The sequence below is a fragment of the Dermochelys coriacea genome, chromosome 1 (assembly GCF_009764565.3).
Source record: "Dermochelys coriacea isolate rDerCor1 chromosome 1, rDerCor1.pri.v4, whole genome shotgun sequence".
NCBI classification, from domain to species: domain Eukaryota; kingdom Metazoa; phylum Chordata; order Testudines; family Dermochelyidae; genus Dermochelys; species Dermochelys coriacea.
In genome coordinates this window covers 315497673-315516814 of record NC_050068.2, presented here as the reverse complement: position 1 = coordinate 315516814, position 19142 = coordinate 315497673, and the positions used below count along the sequence as shown (strand labels likewise).

General features: G+C 46.7%; 1 protein-coding gene across 1 annotated transcript in view; it reads right to left on the bottom strand.

Moving 5' to 3' along the window:
• Positions 1-6821: 6821 nt before the first annotated feature.
• TTLL8 (tubulin tyrosine ligase like 8) overlaps positions 6822-19142 on the bottom strand; it is a 60373-nt gene continuing 48052 nt past the window's right edge. Inside the window, exons 13-15 of the mRNA XM_043496167.1 lie at positions 17854-18289; positions 9757-10255; positions 6822-8376 (exon numbers count right to left, since the gene is read on the bottom strand). Of these exons, the coding sequence (XP_043352102.1) occupies positions 8168-8376; positions 9757-10255; positions 17854-18289 (1144 nt within the window). The 3' untranslated portion in view covers positions 6822-8167. The remainder of the gene's footprint in view (positions 8377-9756; positions 10256-17853; positions 18290-19142) is intronic.

Genomic DNA, 19142 nt, shown 5'->3' with positions numbered 1-19142 from the left:
GGAGCTAGAGAGAGCTCCTGGTTGGCTGTTGGATTTGCAGTCTTGAGGCCCTGAGAAAAGAGCAAAGAAAGTGCTGGGGCCATGGGGAAGTGAGTGAGAGAATGTAAGCAGCAGAGACAGAGGTTAAAGGGGCACAGCAGGAGGCTGTGATCCGCAAGGTCCCTGGGCTGGGACCCGTAGTAGTAGGTGGGCCTGGGTTCCCCCCCACTCACCACTGGGGAAGTGGCTAGACTATAGAACTGAGATATTCCACCTCTGGAAGGGGAAAAACACAGAGATGGTGGCATGGCCAGAGGGTCAAGTCATGAAAACGATGCTGCAGTAGCTGGACTGAGGTGGGTCTGCAGATTGGGTTGCTGTAAGGGACTGCGGAAGACTTTGTTATGGCCTAGCTAAAAAACTTTCGCTTTCTCGAGCCAAGAAGTTACTGTGAGACATAAATAGCTGCTTCGTTATTGTAAAATAAAAATAGTTTTTAAAAAACACAGCTGCTTTGTTATTGTAAAAAATAGTTTTTAAAAAACACAGCTGCTTTGCATGGCCCTTCGCCAGGTAGTAAAAAGCCCCCCTTTAAAAAGCACCTAACTTTATATTCATGATCTGTTTTTGTGTAATGCTTATTAATGCTAACTGTCTGCCCCTCCGTCGGACTCCGTCCCAAGCAGACCTCCGATGTGCTGGGTTCCCCGCCTCCGTAACTGCAATGCTTGGAGTCCCCGTTGCAGGTGGGTCACTAACCTTCAATAAAGCCAATAACTCACAGCTGTGTGTAAGCCTCATTTTTCTCCAAGTACTCCTGCCAGGCCTGTGGTGCTTCGAGCACCTGGGCCCAGAACATTTGGCGCAGCGAGCAGGGTACTCTGAGAAGCGATGCCGCTTTGGCCGAAGGTAGGGGAAGTGGGGAAGCTGTCGCTGTCCCTACAGCACATACCAGGATGGCCCCCGACGGGGAGCCCTCGACGGCTGCCCCGGCGGACTGGCCGGAGTTCCAACAGGCTGTAGGAGTCACGCCCGTGCAGCTGGTTGAGGGATTACACCGATTGTGAGCGAACTGGCGCTCTGGGGCGGAGCGGCGGGCGATGGGGGAGCTAGGGTGGCTCCGCCTGATCGCCATCCGGGCCCAGGATGAGGAGGTGCTCCGCTTACAGCGGGCACTGGAAGGGAAGACTCAGGAATGCACGGTGCAGGCGGAGACCCGTGCCATGGCTCAAGAAGTTGTCACCTCCCAGGCGGAGCGCGCCCAGGAGCTGACATGACGCTGCGAAGTGTTGGTTGACCAGGGAGCGAATAGAAGGCACCTTAGGCACGGGTGGCAGCCAGTCACCATTGCCCAGGTGCGTGCGGTGACCACTGCCCCCTCCTCGGACCCCGAGATTTGGGATGGGAATATTTGGAATTCCTCATCCTCGGACGAGGTGGGGGAGGAGTCCCCTGCCGTGGCTCTGGCGCGCCCGGTCCAGGAGTTGCGGGTGCAAGGAGGCGCCCTACAACCAGAAGTTGTCCACACATTTAAAACGAGTGAGTTGCAGGAAATTGTAAAAACGTTCCGACAGGAGCCCGGGGAGAGCGTCCTGCAGTGGCTGATGAGGGTCTGGGACAAGGCAGGTAATACAGTTTTGTTGCTTTCTTATAAATTTCAACAGTTGGGAGTCCTATCGCAAGACTCTCAGTTACGTGCACAATTGGCAAACTCGTTGTGGCCGCAGGCCGGGGGGCAAAACCTCAAAAGCCCCTCTTTGTACCGCTGGCTGGCGGTTGCAGTGGAGGTGGCCTACCCCTCGGTGGGGGAGTTGGAGGCACAGGTGCACCCCTAAAAAACCATTCCGGAAGGGGTGCAAACCCTCCGTCAATTAAAAAGGCCTGGGCTGTCTCCACGGGCGGGGAGATGGGGCCAAACAACGTACCAGTAACAAAATCAATTAAAGCCAGTGTTACGCCTAGCCCCTGATGAGTTAAAACCTTCCCTCCTCACCGTCGTCATGGCAAAGAATGGGCGTGTGGGAGACTTGGCAGCCACCCTTATGCAATTAGAGGCTACCTTGGCAGGTGCTAGGCCAAGAGCCATACGGGCTGCGAAGGGGCAGCAAGGCAGGGGACAGGAGAAAGGGGAGTTGCAGGTTCCCCGGAAGACCTTGTGGCTAGATCTCTTGCAGGCTGGTGTCTTTCACAAAAAAATCAATAAAAAGCCAACGGTGGATTTATATAAGCAGTAGATGCAGCTGCCCCCTACCAAATGTAGTGCTGGAGGAAAAGAAAAAAAAAAAGAGTGTGGAGCGAACCAAGCCACCGGAGCCCTCTGCTCCTCCAGCCAAGTAAAAACTGCCGCGCCCATATTGAGAGCGTGGCAGGTCCTCCATTCCATGTGTCGCGGCGGCCACACAGAGGAGGGGGCGGGGAACCGATGCCCCTATGTACCCCTAGCAATTCGCTGGCCTAGGGGAGGAGTCCAACACATATTAGCGTTAATAAATACGGCCAGCTAAGTATTATACCAGGGCCTCCGGACCTAAATAACTGCGTAAAAAGTAAAAAGTTAAAAACTTGCAGGCCGACCCCTGTGGGGAGCGGCGCTCCGGCAGCAGCTCCTGCGTTATGCCCGACGGGCCCCTCTGGCCGTGCGACATGTAGACGCGCACACAAAAGCTAAAACCACCGAGGCCCACTAAAATGCGGCGGCCAATGCCATCGTGCAGGGGGAGGTCTTGCAGCTGACAGAACAGTACCATTTAAAAAAAGGCCACCAAGGAGCCCAAGCAACGCAAATCACGGCCCTCTGCCAAGGCGCCTCCCTGCCCTTGGCAGCCTGTCAGACAGTTCGTGCCAGTTGTCCAGTTTGCTCCCGCTTGGCGCCCATTGCCCTCCCGGGACCAACTGGCAGAATTGCTCGGGCTGCAGGTCCCTGTCAGGATTGGCAAGTAAACTATATTGGCCCCTTGCCTCAAAAGCGGCGCTGGCAGTATGCCTTTACGGCTGTAAATACATATACTGGCCTGCTGTTTGTATATCCCAGCGCCACCACGGCTGCAGCTACTATGTTGGCTGCGCTACAGCAACTGTGCTCCCACTATAGAACTTCACGCACTTTACAGAGCGACCAGGGAACCCACTTTACGGCCCAGGCCATACGGACCTGGGCCACAGACGTGGCAGTGAACTGGCACTACTATCTTCCGTATACGCCTACAGCGAGTGGCCTTATTGAGCGCCTAAACGGGCTCTTAAAAAATCAAATCCGTCGCCTCACCCCCACCCATACCCTCCGCGGGTGGTCTGGGGTGCTAGAGCAGGCTGTCTGGCTACTCAACAATCGTTTGTTGGGTGGCCAGATGCCTTTCCAGCATCTGGCCTTTCCTCCGGCCATACATGCCCACCTACGGGTAAGTCTCATACAGGCACCGGGTGTGATCGACCCCGTGCACGGCGTAATTACCTTTTACGCACCATACCCTTATGCCCTGCAGCCCGGACAGGAGGTGAACCCCTGGTCCGCCCAGTCACAGCTCCAATGTGAGCCACCATGCTTATTTTTCATCACACCATTAATTTCAGGCTTATGATTTTATCCCCCATATTAATTAAATTCAAACCGCTCGTTAGGCACCTTCTCTTGCACCAGGGCTGCAACAGAGCCACTGCAATAAGAGCAAGGAGAGGCCCTGTGTAACCTGTTTCCTTTACCTCCTGCAGGCCTAAAAACCAGCGCCCCGAACGAGACCGAGAGGCACGTATTGGCTAACATGTTGTGGACAGTACCGCAGCGGGAATTGCAAACCGCCGTAGTCCTTACCACCGGGGAAGGATAGGCATACATACTCCCGAAGGGGGAAGACTATCCTCGCATGGTCTCACTCTCCTGCTTGTCGCGGCACTCCTTATGAGCCTCACTGCTGACGGAGCTGCCACCTCCTCCGTGAATGCCTGGTTGGTGTTAGCCCAAAGTGCTATTAATGCAACATCATTTTGCTTACCGCGTACGTATGCTGTGGGTGCTGTAATAAAAACCTGTTTCATCAGTGTCTGCACTGACCTGACCCTCATCCAGCACTATTCCTTACTAAAAACAATTAATAAGACTATTACATATATAAATTTGTATGCTTTGGGTCCCGCCCAATATAATCTAAACGCGTCTATGTATTCATTTCGTCTTGCCAATATAACTGTTGCCTTTTCTTGTATGTTTTTTTGTAAATGCCAGGCACGTTAAGGCAAATCACACCAATGTAAAGTTAATCTGTAATAAAAGCACTAAAGTTTCATTTGCATACAAGCATATAAAATTGCCCACGGGATGGTTTCTCTTATGTGGCAGGACCGCTTATTTTTTCATCCCAACCAATAGTTCAGGGGGCCCCTGTGTCCTTGGCAATGTGGCCCCCCCTCATCTTTCCACATCCTTCACAAGTTTTTGCCCACCCCCGGAGAAACACCATCCCTCTTAACTCCACCTGTAAAGCCAATGTAACATTATTTTCTGAGGCCGAAGCTGCGGCCCTTGCTTTTTCGTTGATTGGCATTCCTAGGTTAGTAGTGCATAATTATCATGCGGTAAAACACCTTGCATGTGCTGTCGTGAAAGCCATCAACCTGACTTCTACAGTCCTCGCACTTCTTTCACACGAGTTGGGCAAGGTACACCAGGAAATGCTGCAAAATAGACTAGCTATTCATTATTTGTTACTCCGACACGGCCACCCATGACAGAAGTTTGCTGGCATGTGCTGCTTTAATGTAACAGACGCTGGGCCCTCCATTGAGGCCACTTTACAACGACTCCGTCAGTTGGCGGTAAAAATCCGCCAACAGCAAGGGGACACCTGGCTTTGGTCCTGGCTTTTTACGTTACGGGGTTGGGCCGCCCATCTTGTTCAAAGCCTACTTATTGGCCTTATTAGCTTATATTTTTGCTACCTTTGCGGTTGTGGCCTAGTCTCCAGTGCTGTGTGCGGTTTTCCCTCTGCACTGCATCCTCATGGTCCTTAGCGTCGCTCAAAAAAGCGAGGAGAGGAGTGTAAGGGACTGCGGAAGACTTTGTTACGGCCTAGCTAAAAAACTTTCGCTTTCTCGAGCCAAGAAGTTACTGTAAGACATAAATAGCTGCTTCATTATTGTAAAATAAAAATAGTTTTTAAAAAACACAGCTGCTTTGCATGGCCCTTCGCCAGGTATAAAAGCCCCCCTTTAAAAAGCACCTAACTTTATATTCATGAGCTGTTTTTGTGTAATGCTTATTAATGCTGTCTGCCCCTCCGTCGGACTCCGTCCCAAGCAGACCTCCAATGTGCTGGGTTCCCCGCCTCCGTAACTGCAACGCTTAGAGTCCCCATTGCAGGTGGGTCACTAACCTTCAATAAAGCAAATAACTCACAGCTGTGTGTAAGCCTTGTTTTTCTCCAAGTACTCCTGCCAGGCCTGTGGTGCTTCGAGCACCTTGGCCCAGAACAGTTGCCAACCTTCCCAGTTTTACAGGGAGTCTTCTGGAATCTGGTCCCATCTCCTGGAGTCTACTGACACCAAACCGCGAGATTTTAGGTGCTAAAAGTCCAATTTTAGGTGCTAAAACTCACTGCCTGCCCTGGCCCCGCACCACGCCCAGAAGTGGCCAGCATGTACCTGCGGCCCCTGAGTGGGGGGAACAGGGGGCCTCCACTCACTGTCTCCGCCTCAAGCACCGACTCTGCAGCTCCCATTGGCCAGGAACTGCGGCCAATGGGAGCTGCGAGGGCAGAGCCTGCAGGCAGGGGCATTGACCGGAGACCCCTGACCCCACACCTAGGAGCCACTGCTAGAGAGATGTGCCGGTCGCTTTCGGGAGCCGCCCGAGGTGAGCACTCCCCCCTCACCTCTTCCTGCACCGCAACCCTCTGCCTCAGCCCCGAGCCAGCACCCCGCACCCAAACTCCCTCCCAGAGCCTGCACCCCCTCCTTAATCCCAACACCCTGCCCCAGGCTCATCCCAGAGCCCACTCCCACACTCCAAACCCCACAGCCCCACTCCCCAAGTCCAGAGCTTGCACCTCCTCCCACACCTCAACCGCCTGCCCCAGCCCAGTGAAAGTGAGTGAGGGTGGGGGGAGAGCAAGTTACGGAGGAGGAAGGGTGGCTGGAGTGAGCAGGAGGAGGAGGAGAAGGAGCGAGGCAGGGGAAGGGCCTTGGGGAAGAGGCGGGACGGGACAGGGCAATGGTGTTTGGGTTTGTGCAATTAGACATTTGGCAACCCTCTCTGCAGATGGTGACGATGACGGGTGAGGCACCACCAGGAGAGGGAGCACTGGCTGAGTGAGGTAATTCTCAAGACAACCAGCAGGAGGCGCCACTCTGGTGAGTGAATCCCATGATATGGCTGCTCCCCACTGAGGCCTCTGGGGCTCCCTCTCCATCTTGGTTCAGAACAGACTTATCCAGAGACCATCCAGCGACTTATCCAGAGACCATGGTGTATCCTAGTCAGTTCCAAGGTTGTGGTAGTATCTTTGACAATTACTACAGACCCTTGTATCAAAATCTGAGAGCAACCAGAGACCTTTCTGTGCCAAGAAAGATGCCTGCTCCCCAGCATTTGGCATTTATGTCATGAGGCACTGGTCTCGACACTGGTACCCCAACACCCTCCTCCCCGTGTAGAAAGCCTCAGCACAACTTGTCAATGTCTTTCAAGACAAAATTGACTCCTCATGTCCCCCCATCTGCTCAATCAGCTGAATGGAAGCAGGGTGAAGATCAGGATGACAGTGGCACTGTTTAGAAAACTTTTCTGATGCTAAGTGTATCTTCTTAGGGGAAGCAGCAGGACAGCGACACCACATGTCACTAGAGTCAGAACATACTGACCTTGCTGGGTGATAGGAATAAAACTTCCTGTAACGCTGGGCTATGTCATGACTGACAGTTAATAAAGATCAGTCACACTCGAGTGTGATGTACCCTTGTCACTCAAACAAGGTGCCAGAACTACGACAAAAACCACTGGACCTATTCTTGGGGGTAGTGGTGGAACCAATCCCTCCTGACTTTTAAAACAGATTGAAGAAAACACTAGAAAATGTACTGGAATAACAAACCCTGCAGTAGCAGCAAGATGAATTGATTGGTATAACAGGCAGTTTCTATCCAGTACATTTTACATTTTGATTATATGAAATTCTTTGTTCCTCCTGAGCTTTGGAGATGTAGAGGCTAATTCTGATTTTAAGCCCCTGGTTGTGGAATACCTTATTAGGAATTCTGCACTAGCTATTCCTGACAAAGTGGGAACTGGATTCTGACAGGTATTGTAGAGAAACTCCCTGAGGAATCCCCAAGACGCTTTAACTATAGGGTGGATTCTTTCCTGACTGACAAATGGAACCGGCGTCTGTCAGCTAGACATCTTTAAAGGGTCCACAGCCCACCACTGGAAGACAGCTATTACATGGATCACAGATGATATCCATTCCTTGGTCAATTCAGGAAGAAAAGCTAAGAATATAGAATCATTTTGCCACTAATTGTCCACATTAATGGCAGGGAGGTAAATGACAGGTTTAACTGGTTCAACTTGGCTGACTTATCAGACATGTGGACCATGGAAGAGCACTAAAGCACCATAGCCCAAAGTATGGGGGGGGGGAAGAGATATCCTGAGAATATATTTTGTAACAAGGTACCGACCATAAGCAATCTTCCTTCCTTCCCCACGTGTCTCTCCAAGAAAACGATATCACAATGTGATTTTTTTACATTACATTATGCGACAGTGGACAGGTTGGCAAGCCCTTCCACTCCCATTCACTGACACAGGAGAGCTTTTACAGTTGATGAAACTTTTGTTGACAAGATGGCCATCATACAGGGGATTGCAGATGCAAAAATGGAGGGAGTATTGCATGACATAAAAAGAGAGCTCACTGTATTTCTATGAACTTTCCGCACAGTTGGGTCCAGCATATTGGCCACAGAGCTGCTGTAATAGTAAACTTTGTTAATTGGCTTCAGTATAAATCAGTTAGTCTCCTATGCAGCCACGGTTTACAAAAATTTCCACCTCTTGCAGCCCAGAGCCTTTAAATATTATCTTTGAGTTACTCATGGAAAATAATTTTTCTTCAACATCTGCTTATGCAAGGCTTGTACAGTTCTATTTTTGTTCAAAAAACGCTTTTAAAAGACTGGAGTACTCAGAATGGACTCATATGTTTTTAGGGAAGACATTGCTATGAACAGTTATCTTGTTGCTGGTCACCTTCTTTTCAGGGATAGAACAATCATTCATAGGTAAATATGAACTTCCTTGCAGTACTGTTGCACAAAAGGAGCTGCAGCGTTTACAGGTTTTCTCCAACTGAAAAGTGTCTCCACAAACTAAGCATGGAATTTTCTTGTTGCTGTTCTGCAAACCTTTAAAAAAAGAGGGCAGTCATTAATTAACGCACATTTCAACTGAAGTCCATATTTTAAAAGTCCTTGTTATGCAAAATCATAATAAACTCTTCAAAAACTGCATTCAGTTATACTGTATAGTACTTTTTCAATAGTAAAACAGGGCTACATGGAAACTGTGCGCCTCAGGTATTAGTACAAAACCTGCTAATACATTAAAAGGACTGTGTATATACCACCACCACTTATAGACCATTCTATAAGTGTTGGATGTGTGTGTAAGCCTTTAGGCAAGAGATTTCAGGTGACAGTGAAATATGCCCATTCATTCCAACTCTTGGCAAACTGAACACCATATACCACATCCTTAAGTTATGTTTTTAAAAACACATTTGGCAGTTTCAATAGGAAGAGGATCCCTTGTGGGAAATCCCCCCAAAAATGATGGTGGTGATGATGATACTTAGCAGATATGTAACACATAACATCTGCAGCATACTCTACAAACAATGGAAAATTTTCTTTAACTTTTTAGTGAATTTAATACTTATGAAATGTTAGGGCTTATAGGCCTTTAAACTGAAATCCTCTTCTTATCCACAGAACAAGTACAGATGACAGCAGCTGCAGCACCCATTGCCCTGATGACGTTTCAAAATTGACCTGGAGAACTATCAAAGTTCAGTATCCATGTTTGCTTAATCTTTGACCTCTCTACCAATTAGGTTCCAGTTTGTGCTAAAATATGGTGATTTTGTAATGAGAATAACAGTCTACTGGAACTGGTCCGTAGTCCCCACATAGCCAGCAGACACAAATTATGGTCACTACTGACCTAGATTACATGTGAACTAGTGATACAGAGGCCATCCAGAGACAATAGGAGGTTGAAAGAGACTAGCCAGCTATCACTAGCGGAAATAATAAGGACTTGTGACCTCTACACAGAAGAAAAAGGAGTCGGGCATTATTGTGGATAGCTTAATAAAAACTTGTGCTCAATAGGCAGCGGCAATCCAAAAAGCAAACAAGATGTATGCTGTACAAAAAAATGCAATATAAAATAATCTTCAAAATATGGTATGCCATTATATTATATATACAAATGGTATGCCCTCATCCAGAATACCATGCCCCAAAAACAAGATAGCAGAAATACAGAGGATTCAGAGGCAAGCAGCAAAACTTATTAGAGGTATGGAGAGACTTCCAAAGGAAAGGCTGAAAAGTTTGGGGCTATTTATATTAGAAAGACAAATAACATGGAATACAATACTAGTAGACAAATAACTAGCTAAGCAATCCAAAAACTTATACTGTATACCTAACTTCTACTTTCCCTCTAAAATGTATTTGTATGTAATTTATAGTGAAATAATGCTAAACAACAGATATTACCTGATATTTTGAAAGGCTGAAGTAAAGGCCAATCCAAGGGATTCACATTTTGAAAGGTAGGGGCTGTCTGATTTACTCTGTGAAAGCTTGAATCTGTTATTCCTTTTGTCTTGTTTATATACTGCACACGTTTCATCTCTGTGATGCTTTGTGTAGGTTGTAAAACTAAGCTGGGGAAATCTATGTGCCCAGTGGATTTCATGTGTGCATCCCTTACTTTACAACTTTTCCCTGGTGGCTTCTTGAGAGGCTTAGGTAAAGTGCAAAAAATAGCTTTTTCAATTTTCATTTTGATGTTTTGCTTGTTATTTACAGTTCCTATTGATACTCCTTGATTTTCATGATTGGGTGAGGTGCATTGAGTTTTCTGTGGTATTCTTGCTAATGTGTCAAGAAAATTAAAATTAGTGATGGGAGCAGCTTTCTGCCTTGATCTCTTAATACCAACTCCTTCCACAAAAAGGTCCGTAACATGAAACGGCGGCAGATCCAAAAGAGGCTTGAGAGACACAAAAAAGAAATTCAATTTCTCAACAGACTCATGCACTACTAAATTATAAATGAAGACACTACTGTTCCATGGGTTACATCTATTTATAAAATAGGCTCATACAGCACTTTGTGTGATGAAGGATTCCACACCACTCTGACAAAAACTGCATAATTTAGAACTTACTAAGACTACTAATTTCTACATGCTGTCTATTTTTCCACTTTATACAATAGGCCTAACACGCTGACCAAGGAAAATGAACAAAATAATAGTGGAAAACTACCGAGACTTCTGCTTTTATACTAAAATCTGTTTTATGGTTACTTCAGTCTATCAAACCCGTCACTCCTCTTTGTAACATCCAGCTGTTGTACCCTGTCTGACACCTAAATTGTAAACTAGCTGGGCGAGAGTCCCTCTTCTTTGATACTTGTCTCTGCGGTGCCTAGCACATCAGAGCCCTGACCTTTGATTGGGGCTCCTTGGTGCTACGGTATTGGAAATAATAAATTACAACAACAATTATGATCAATAAGGTGAAAGAAACTTTTCAACACAATTAAAATCCTCCCCATTCAACCCACTGTTTTGAAAAAACTGGGGTAAAAACATAAGCCTTACAGCATGCCTTGCGGGTTGAAATTAAGAATAACAGACTATGTCCAGGACCGGCCCCCTGAGAATGCCTGCTCCAAACACAGTACCTGATCTAGGGATTGTTAGTTTGAACATCCCAGCTGATCTCTACTTTCAGGGTAGAACACAGTCTCTAAGAAACACAAGACTTACAAAAGCCACAAAAGGAGCTTAACAGCTCAAAATCAACATCCTGAACTGTACCCAGAAACAAAGCCAGCACAGGTGTAATATGCTTCTACAGGAAAATAATGCTAAGAAAGTAGGTATTTATTAGAGCTGGTCAAAAATTTAAAAATAAAAATATGAGGGGAAAGTCAGCATATTTAAAAGGGTTTTAATTGCATTGCTTTTGTAACACTCCTTTTTTTTGTTTTCTGAATTCTCCCAGAATGTTTCTTTTTAAACTCAATTTTTGGTGATGAAATCAGAATTTTTCTAAACTTAGTTTTTTTCTATTTCATAAACCTGTGACTAAACTGACCAATCAAAATTGGCAATACAAAAACTGGATTTATGTGTGGGGGAAAGAAGCCAGTTGATTAACTGATTCTGCACGTCTGCTGCAGCCTCCACTACAACCAGCATAGATCAAAACAATCCTCTAAACACTCATGCACATGATTAATTTTATACATATGGGATTACTCATATGCATAAGTGTTTGCAGGATCAGAGCCTGAAGTCATACTTCACCGGTTCAAGTCCCAGAGACAGCACACAGTAAAACTGCCCTCTGCTCTCCCTCAAGTATGTTCCTCTCTGGGACACAGCAGGCTAGAACTTGCATCATATTCACTCCTCGGGCTGCAAGCATCTTATTTAATTTGTTTTAACTGAATATCTAATTTATTGTGCTCTGTTTTTCTTCACTTTAGATATATCAATCAGCATAAAAAAGAAAAGGAGTACTTGTGGCACCTTAAAGACTAACAAATTTATTAGAGCATAAGCTTTCGTGAGCTACAGCTCACTTGTAGCTCACGAAAGCTTATGCTCTAATAAATTTGTTAGTCTTTAAGGTGCCACAAGTACTCCTTTTCTTTTTGCGAATACAGACTAACACGGCTGCTACTCTGAAGCATAAAAAAGAGAACACTAAAATAATTTAATAATTAATATGAAGATTAACATTGGCCTCAGTCAGTTGTAATATGACTCTAGAATACAGCATCCTGTTCCTTCCACCGTAAGAACTCTGAACCAGATTAGCACACTGTATAGTTACCAACTGACTGATCAATATGAAGCAATAAAGTTATAGCCATTACTGATTAAAGGTGGCTAACATTGGGAAAGGAAGTGTTTTGTTTAAATGACCTCAAACACACAAAGGCCAAAAGTCAATGGTGAGATAAATGAGCCCTGAAAATATCCAACACTGAAACATAACTTAAGAATGCTATTGACGTAGCTTGCACTCTTGTAGAATGAGCTCATGCCCATAGAGGGGGCATGGCCAAAGCCACTTCATATGCAGTCTTGATGCAGGAAGTTATCCACTTATAGATAGTCTGTGCGGAGACTGCCTGTCCTTTCATATGGTCTGCATATGAAACAAACAAACAAGAGGAAGCCCGAAAGGATTTAGTCCTGCCCAGCTATTGTCTGACATCCAATGTGTGAAGATGATGCTCCTCTGGCAATGAATGCAGCTTAGGAAAAAACACAGGCAAATATGCCGCCTGGTTTCAATGAAACTGAAAAACCACTTTCGACAAAAATTTCAGGTGCAGCTGCAATGTCACTTTGTCTTTGGAGAATTGTGTGTAAGGAAGCTCTGCCGTCAAAGCCTGCAACTCAAACACTCTTCTCGCAGATGTTATCACCATGAGGAATGCAGTTTTTTGACATGAGAGGAAAGGAGCAGGATGCCAGAGGCTCAAACGGAGGTCTCATGAGAGCCAGTCAGACTGTGTTAAGGTGTCACAAAGAAGCTAGTTCATCACGGGCAGATGGAGACAAAAGATTACTTTCAAGAATCTCGCCACCATGGCACCAGAAAACACCTATCTTCCAAGAATGGGAGAATGAAAAGCTGAGATTGCCACCAAGTGCACCCTCAACGAGCTAGGCATTAAGGTATGAGGACTGAAGATGCAGCAAATACTCCAAGATGTCTTGGATACTAGCCAGCGTTGGCTGAACTCCACAGGCCAATGACCACATTGAAAAAACTCTTCCACTTTGCCAAACAGGCCATCCTGGCAGAGAATTTTCTACTACTGAGCAGGACCTGATGAACAGCCGCTGAGCATTGCTCTTCCTACTCATTCAACCATACAGCAGTCATGCCATGAGATGCAGAGAACTGATTGCAGGATGCAGAGTGCAATTGTGATTCTGTGTGAGCTGGTCAGGAAGGTGAGGAAGGGATGTGGGATGCTGAATCAACACCGTGAGAAGGTCAGAAAACCAGCACTGCCTCAGTCATGCCAGGGCGATAAGGATGAGCTTTGCCTAATCTGCTTTCAACTTGAGGATGACCTGTGGAATAGTTGGGATTGAAGGAAAAGCAAACAGGAGAGCCAACTTCTAGTTGAGGTGGAGGGAGTTGGGCAGGGAGCCTAGACTGAGGCCCCCTTGAGAGTTGAACAGTCGGCATTTCCTGTTGTCCCTTGTAGCAAACAGGCTGATTGTCAGGATGCCCCATATTGCAAAGATAACTTGCAGAACACCGGACTTCAGCGACCACTCGCGGTTCAAGTCAAAATTCCTGCTGAGATGGTCCACAAGATGATTCTGGACCCCAGGCAAGTAAACGGATAACAGAGTGATACTCTCATTGAACCAAAACAGCCACAACATGATTGCCTTTCGGGAGAGCACCTTGGAGTGTGCTCCCCCTTGCCTGTTCCCATAATACATCAGTTGGCAAGTATGGGAACTACTGAACCCTTGATGCGGTCTAGGAAACAGAGATAGACATTGTAGATGGCCCAAAGCTCCTAGACATTGATATGCAGTGGAGCTTCTTGCTCTGACCCCTGACCCTGAACCTTCAGCAACCCCAGATGTGCTCCCCAACCTATCAAGGAGGTATCCGTGACAACAGTCCTGGTTGGTAAGGGCCAGATGTAGGGAATGCCTTGACATCATTCCCCTGAACCATCTACCACTGCAAGGAGTCCAGGATTGATGGAGCTAGGAGGTCTAACCTGTCCAGGAGTGAAGGGTTGGACAGAAAACAGTCCTGAGACACATTTGCAGAGGGTATTGGCACAACCTTGTGACTTGAACCACATGTATGCATGCAGACATGTGGCTTAAGAGCCTCAGGCACATGTGAACTGTCATGGAAGGCTGGGACTGCAGACCGAGAGAAAGGCTAAAAATTGTCTAGAAATGGTCGATTGGCAGGAATGCTCCTTGAACTCGTAGATCTATTAGGGCCCCAATTAAATCGGTTTTCTGAGTGGGGACCAATGTTGACTTTCCTGTGTTTAGGATGAAACCCAGGCAGTCGAGTAAGTGCAGTGTGATGCATGCATGAGAAAGAACTTCTTCCCTTGACCTGCTCCAGAGCAGCATGTCATCCATACAGGAAGACATGGATTTCCTTCTTCTTGATGTATGCTGTCACCACAACCATGCATTTGGTAAAAATCATAGGGGTGGATGACAGCCCAAAGGGAAGGACTGTGTACTGAAAATGGTGGTTCACCACAACAACCCAGAGAAATCTGTGGCTCAGGAGAATCACCACATGGATGTACGCATCCTGAAGGTCCAGAGCATCAAGCCAGTTGTTCTGAGTCAATGTGGGGAGGATAGTTAATAGGGTGACCATATGGAACCTCACGTATCTGATATATATGTTGAGGTTGCGGAGCTTGAGAATAGGTTTTACTCTTCCCTTGGATTTGGGAACCAGGAAGTACCAGGAGTAGAAGCTCTAACCCTGGTGTTCCAGAGGAACTTCCAGCACCACTCCCATGGCCAGTAAAGAGAAGTCTGCTTGAGGAGCAGTATCTCATAAGAGGGGGCCCTGAAGAGGGATGGGAAGGGCAGAGGGGGACAAGGGAGGAGTGGAGAAGAACTGGATAGTTTAGCTCAATTTGATGATGCTAGGACTCAGCTTGTAATCTAGCCCCAAACATCGTAAAAGCGAGCTAGCCTGTCCCCAAACAGAGGCAGAGTAAAGGGAGTGATGACTGGACCACTGGTCTGCTCCAAGGAGTCAAAATGGGTGTTTGGGGAGTGCCAGGGGAGGGCGTGTTGACTGGCCGAAACCCGGACCCAACTGCCTCCACCTCTGGGATCTATGCCCCTTTCTGGGGTAATCCAACTGTCTTGAGAGAAAGAAGGTTGCCAAAGGTGCATTGTGGACAGTATTGTTGCTGTCTGCACTGATGGTGTATACATCCCCAAGGAACACAGGGTGGGCCCTATAATCCTTGACGAAGTGCTGGGTCTTGTCCATCTTGTCTGAGAACCAATACCCAGCACCAAAGGGCAAATCCTTTATAGCCTGCTGCACATCAGGAGCAATGCCCAAAGTCTGCAGCCACAATATCCTTCTCATGGTCACCACAAAGGACAAAACTCTGGCCAAAGTATCCATGATGTTCAATACAGAATGCAAACGACATCTTGGCCACTAAACAGTCTTCACTGACAAACTCCCAAAATTCCTCTCTGGAGGTTTCAGGCAACTGGCCCACTAACTTAGACATATCTGTCCAATTTACAAAGTCATACCTGGACAATGTCTGCTCATTCGTGATCTGCATTTGCAGAGTGGAAATCCTCCTGCCCTTTAAATCCATCCTTTTGGAGTCCTTGTCCTTAAGAGTGGACTTAAACCTGCCCTGTTGGGCTCTGTTATTCACTCCAGCTACGACTAGGGCGTTTGAGGCCACATGAGAGTAAAAACCCTCAAATCCCTGCACTGGGATGAAACAGCATTTCACCGTGCACTTTGCAGTAGGCAGTACTGAAACCAGTGTGCTCCGGAGGACTTTTGTAGGCTCTAGGAATGCATCATTAGTAGGGAGGGCTACTCTCCCAGGAGCAGATGGCTGCAGGATATCCACTAACTTATGGGAGTTCTCCTAGAGGAATCCTGCCTGAATGCCCAGGGAAGTGACCATGCACCGCAAAATGTCCTGACAGGCCTTGAAATCCTCTGGTATTGGAGAAGAGGAAGAACCAGGCACTGATGAATCATCTGGGGACGAAGAAGAGGTGGTTAACTGCATCAAGGCTGGCTCCCGTTCCTGAACTGGCAAAGCTGGAAGGGACAGCTCAGTAGGCTCTGCACAGGGAAGGCTCACTGGTGACTGAACCTGCTGTGGGTCCACAGATCCCGCCATTGATCTGCCTGGCAACCTTGCCATAGAGCAAGAAGAGGAGTGCACCCTCTGCGACTGAGGAGCATGCCATGGATTTAACGGAAGCTACTGATAAGGGTATGGCATTAGTGGCCAGTAGGTACCCCATACCAACCGCAAAAAGAGTGCCAATATTGGTGCCCATAATGCTCCATGAATGGTCCCCAATGTGGGTTGGGTGAGGGAAAGCAGGAGGAGGAAGATCCCGACCTCAATGCTGAGGAGCCTTAGGTTTCCAGGGATAAAGGTGAAGCCAGTCCTGAGGGAGCAAGTAACTGGTCCGACTCCTCCGTTGCCCAAAATAAGGCCGGGACTAGTGTGAATGATGGAAGAGGTACCACCAGCAGCGAGTACGCTGATGCCAGAAATGGTGTTGACCCCATAGTCAGCAGCAGTACAAAACAGCTGACAGTGCCAAAGTGAAGGGCAGTGAAAGTAGCCACAGTAACATCCACGGTGCCAACTGCAATGGAGTTTCCTGGTGCTGAGGTCCCAGGTACCAAGCCCAGTATTGGCTCTGCTTCCACAGAGTGAGGAAGGGATGCAGTGCCAACAGACCCAAGGGTTCAGCAGTCCCTCCAATCAACGGGGCTATAAATGACGCAGCCCTCACCAAGTCCTGCGCCAAAGGAGAGGTCACGATGGAAAGTTGGAAAGATGGAAAGCATACCACCTGGTATGCTGCCGATGTCAAAACAGTTGGTGCTGGTGTCACCCTCATTGGTATCGGACTCAACAAACACCCTGGGGCAAGAAATGGAGTCGATGGTACAGGGCTATAGCCCCCGTACTCGGTACTGGGGAATGGTTAGAGGCACCCGCGTCATCCTGCGTACCAGCACTAACCCCATGCCAGTCCACGCTCTTCCCGAGACAGACGAGAGAGTCCCCATGAGATCTGGAGCAGTCTCAACTGGTCTTATGCGACCTTTTCCTCAGCACACTACATGGGAAACAGCTCCTCAGTCTCTTTGGAGAGATGCCTGCTCCAGAGTTCAAGGCAGAAAGACTCTTGGAACCTGAGGGCAACCCCTGATCCAATGAGGGCCTCGGTGATTAAACAGGCCACATGGCCTGTTCAAGCAGGTGCTGTTTTAGGCAACAGTTGCTTGCAACTTGAGTCAATTTAATGAACAATCTACCCACTGAATACCATTCCTTGACATGGGCCTCACCCAAGCACAATTAGCACCACATGTGGGAATTGCTGTTAGGGATTGTTCCCCAACACAACGGACAATGTTCAAACAATGGTGAGGGCATCACAGGGGAATACTTCACTAAACATAAGTAGCATTAAGGGTATTACAAAGCATACACAGCTACAAATAACCTGAACTAGTGACAGAATGTGAATTTAAGACCACACAGAGCTCCGACTCCCATCACGGGTGGTAAGAAGGAACTGAGGAGGTTCAGAGCGGGGCTGCCTCATATAGTCAAGGGAGGGGCTATGGCCACAAAGTACAAGTGCTACTTCTCTACAGGTACTGCTAGGAAAAATTCTCCAGCTAATTCTCCACACACTTAAGTGGAATACACAGCTGCACCCACTCAAAGAATGTTAATTAGATTTTAAAACAATCGCCAAACTAAATTCCATCTGATTAGTGAATGATGCAGAATTATTCATACCTGCCTCCAGAGAAGTTCGAATTTTCCAGTGTCCCAGTTTTTGTCACGTTTCTTCTCAGTAACTACCTTAATTGTGTCTTCTTGTACCTGCGCACATAGCTCTGCTGTGACCGGTGTAGAAGGGCACATTGTTGGGCTAGTATTGATTTCAATCAACCATGGTTTAAAGTCCTCTCCAAGAATAAAGTCTGCCCCATACAGCTCAAAACTGCTCTTCCGAGCTTCAACGCTCTCTTGAGCCATCCTCATGGTATAGGCAATGGCTTTTTTCATGGATGGATAGATAACATTTTGCCACATAATGCCTCGACCTCTCTTTTGTAAGTACTCCTGAAATTTGGTGCTTGTCCACATATTGTGCCATGGCAATAGAGGATTTCGGTCTGCAGCATTTTTGTATTGTTTCTGGATAGAATTATTGCAAAGATGAATGGAGCTGTGGAGAGAGGACACCACAATTATAGCAGGCAGCAAGCTACACATAATTGTACAATGCTACTCAACTGAAAAAATGCAAGAAACATATTACATTAGAACAAATTATCTTCATATTAAACTCTCAGGGTTTTGATTCTTAAACCTATTTTCGTTTTCTTTCATTAATTCCCCTCTAATTTAAGACAAAGGATGGTCTTATGGTTAAAACACTGGCCTGGGCTCAGGAAAACTGGGTTCAGGTCTCAGCTCTGTCACACTCGCTTTTTGTGCCCTGGGGCAAGTCACTTAAGTTCTCCATGCCCCAGTTCCCTGTCCATAAAATGGGGATAATAATGCACCCTATCTCAAAGGAGTGTTGTGAAGATACATTTGTTAATGGTCATGAGGCATTGTGATGGGTGCCATGTAGGTACTCTGATAGAGCATCTACAATGGGTTAATTTACCATATATCCTGCCACTCCCAATCTTTGGTATGGCCCTTGCTAAAAATATGTTCCCATGGAGATATTTAACACTTGTTCAATTTTAATAAGTTGTACAGAATTTTCCCAAAAAACTCCCACAGTTCGCCTAGTGCTTTTCTTGAATATTTGATAAGCAGACTACAGCATACATAAAAGAACAAACATCCCCTAATGTTCTAAAATGCTCTAAAATTAAATTTTCTATAATATTCATATGGATGAGGGCACAGTTAGAATCACTATTTTAAGTTAATTAGACACTAACAGTCTAATTAAAGCACATCACCACAACCCCTGTTCACACACTGTAACTAAATGCAACTTCAGAAATCATCAGAAAGTCAAAGCATTAGCATAGACTGGTTCATGAAATTTTAACACTACC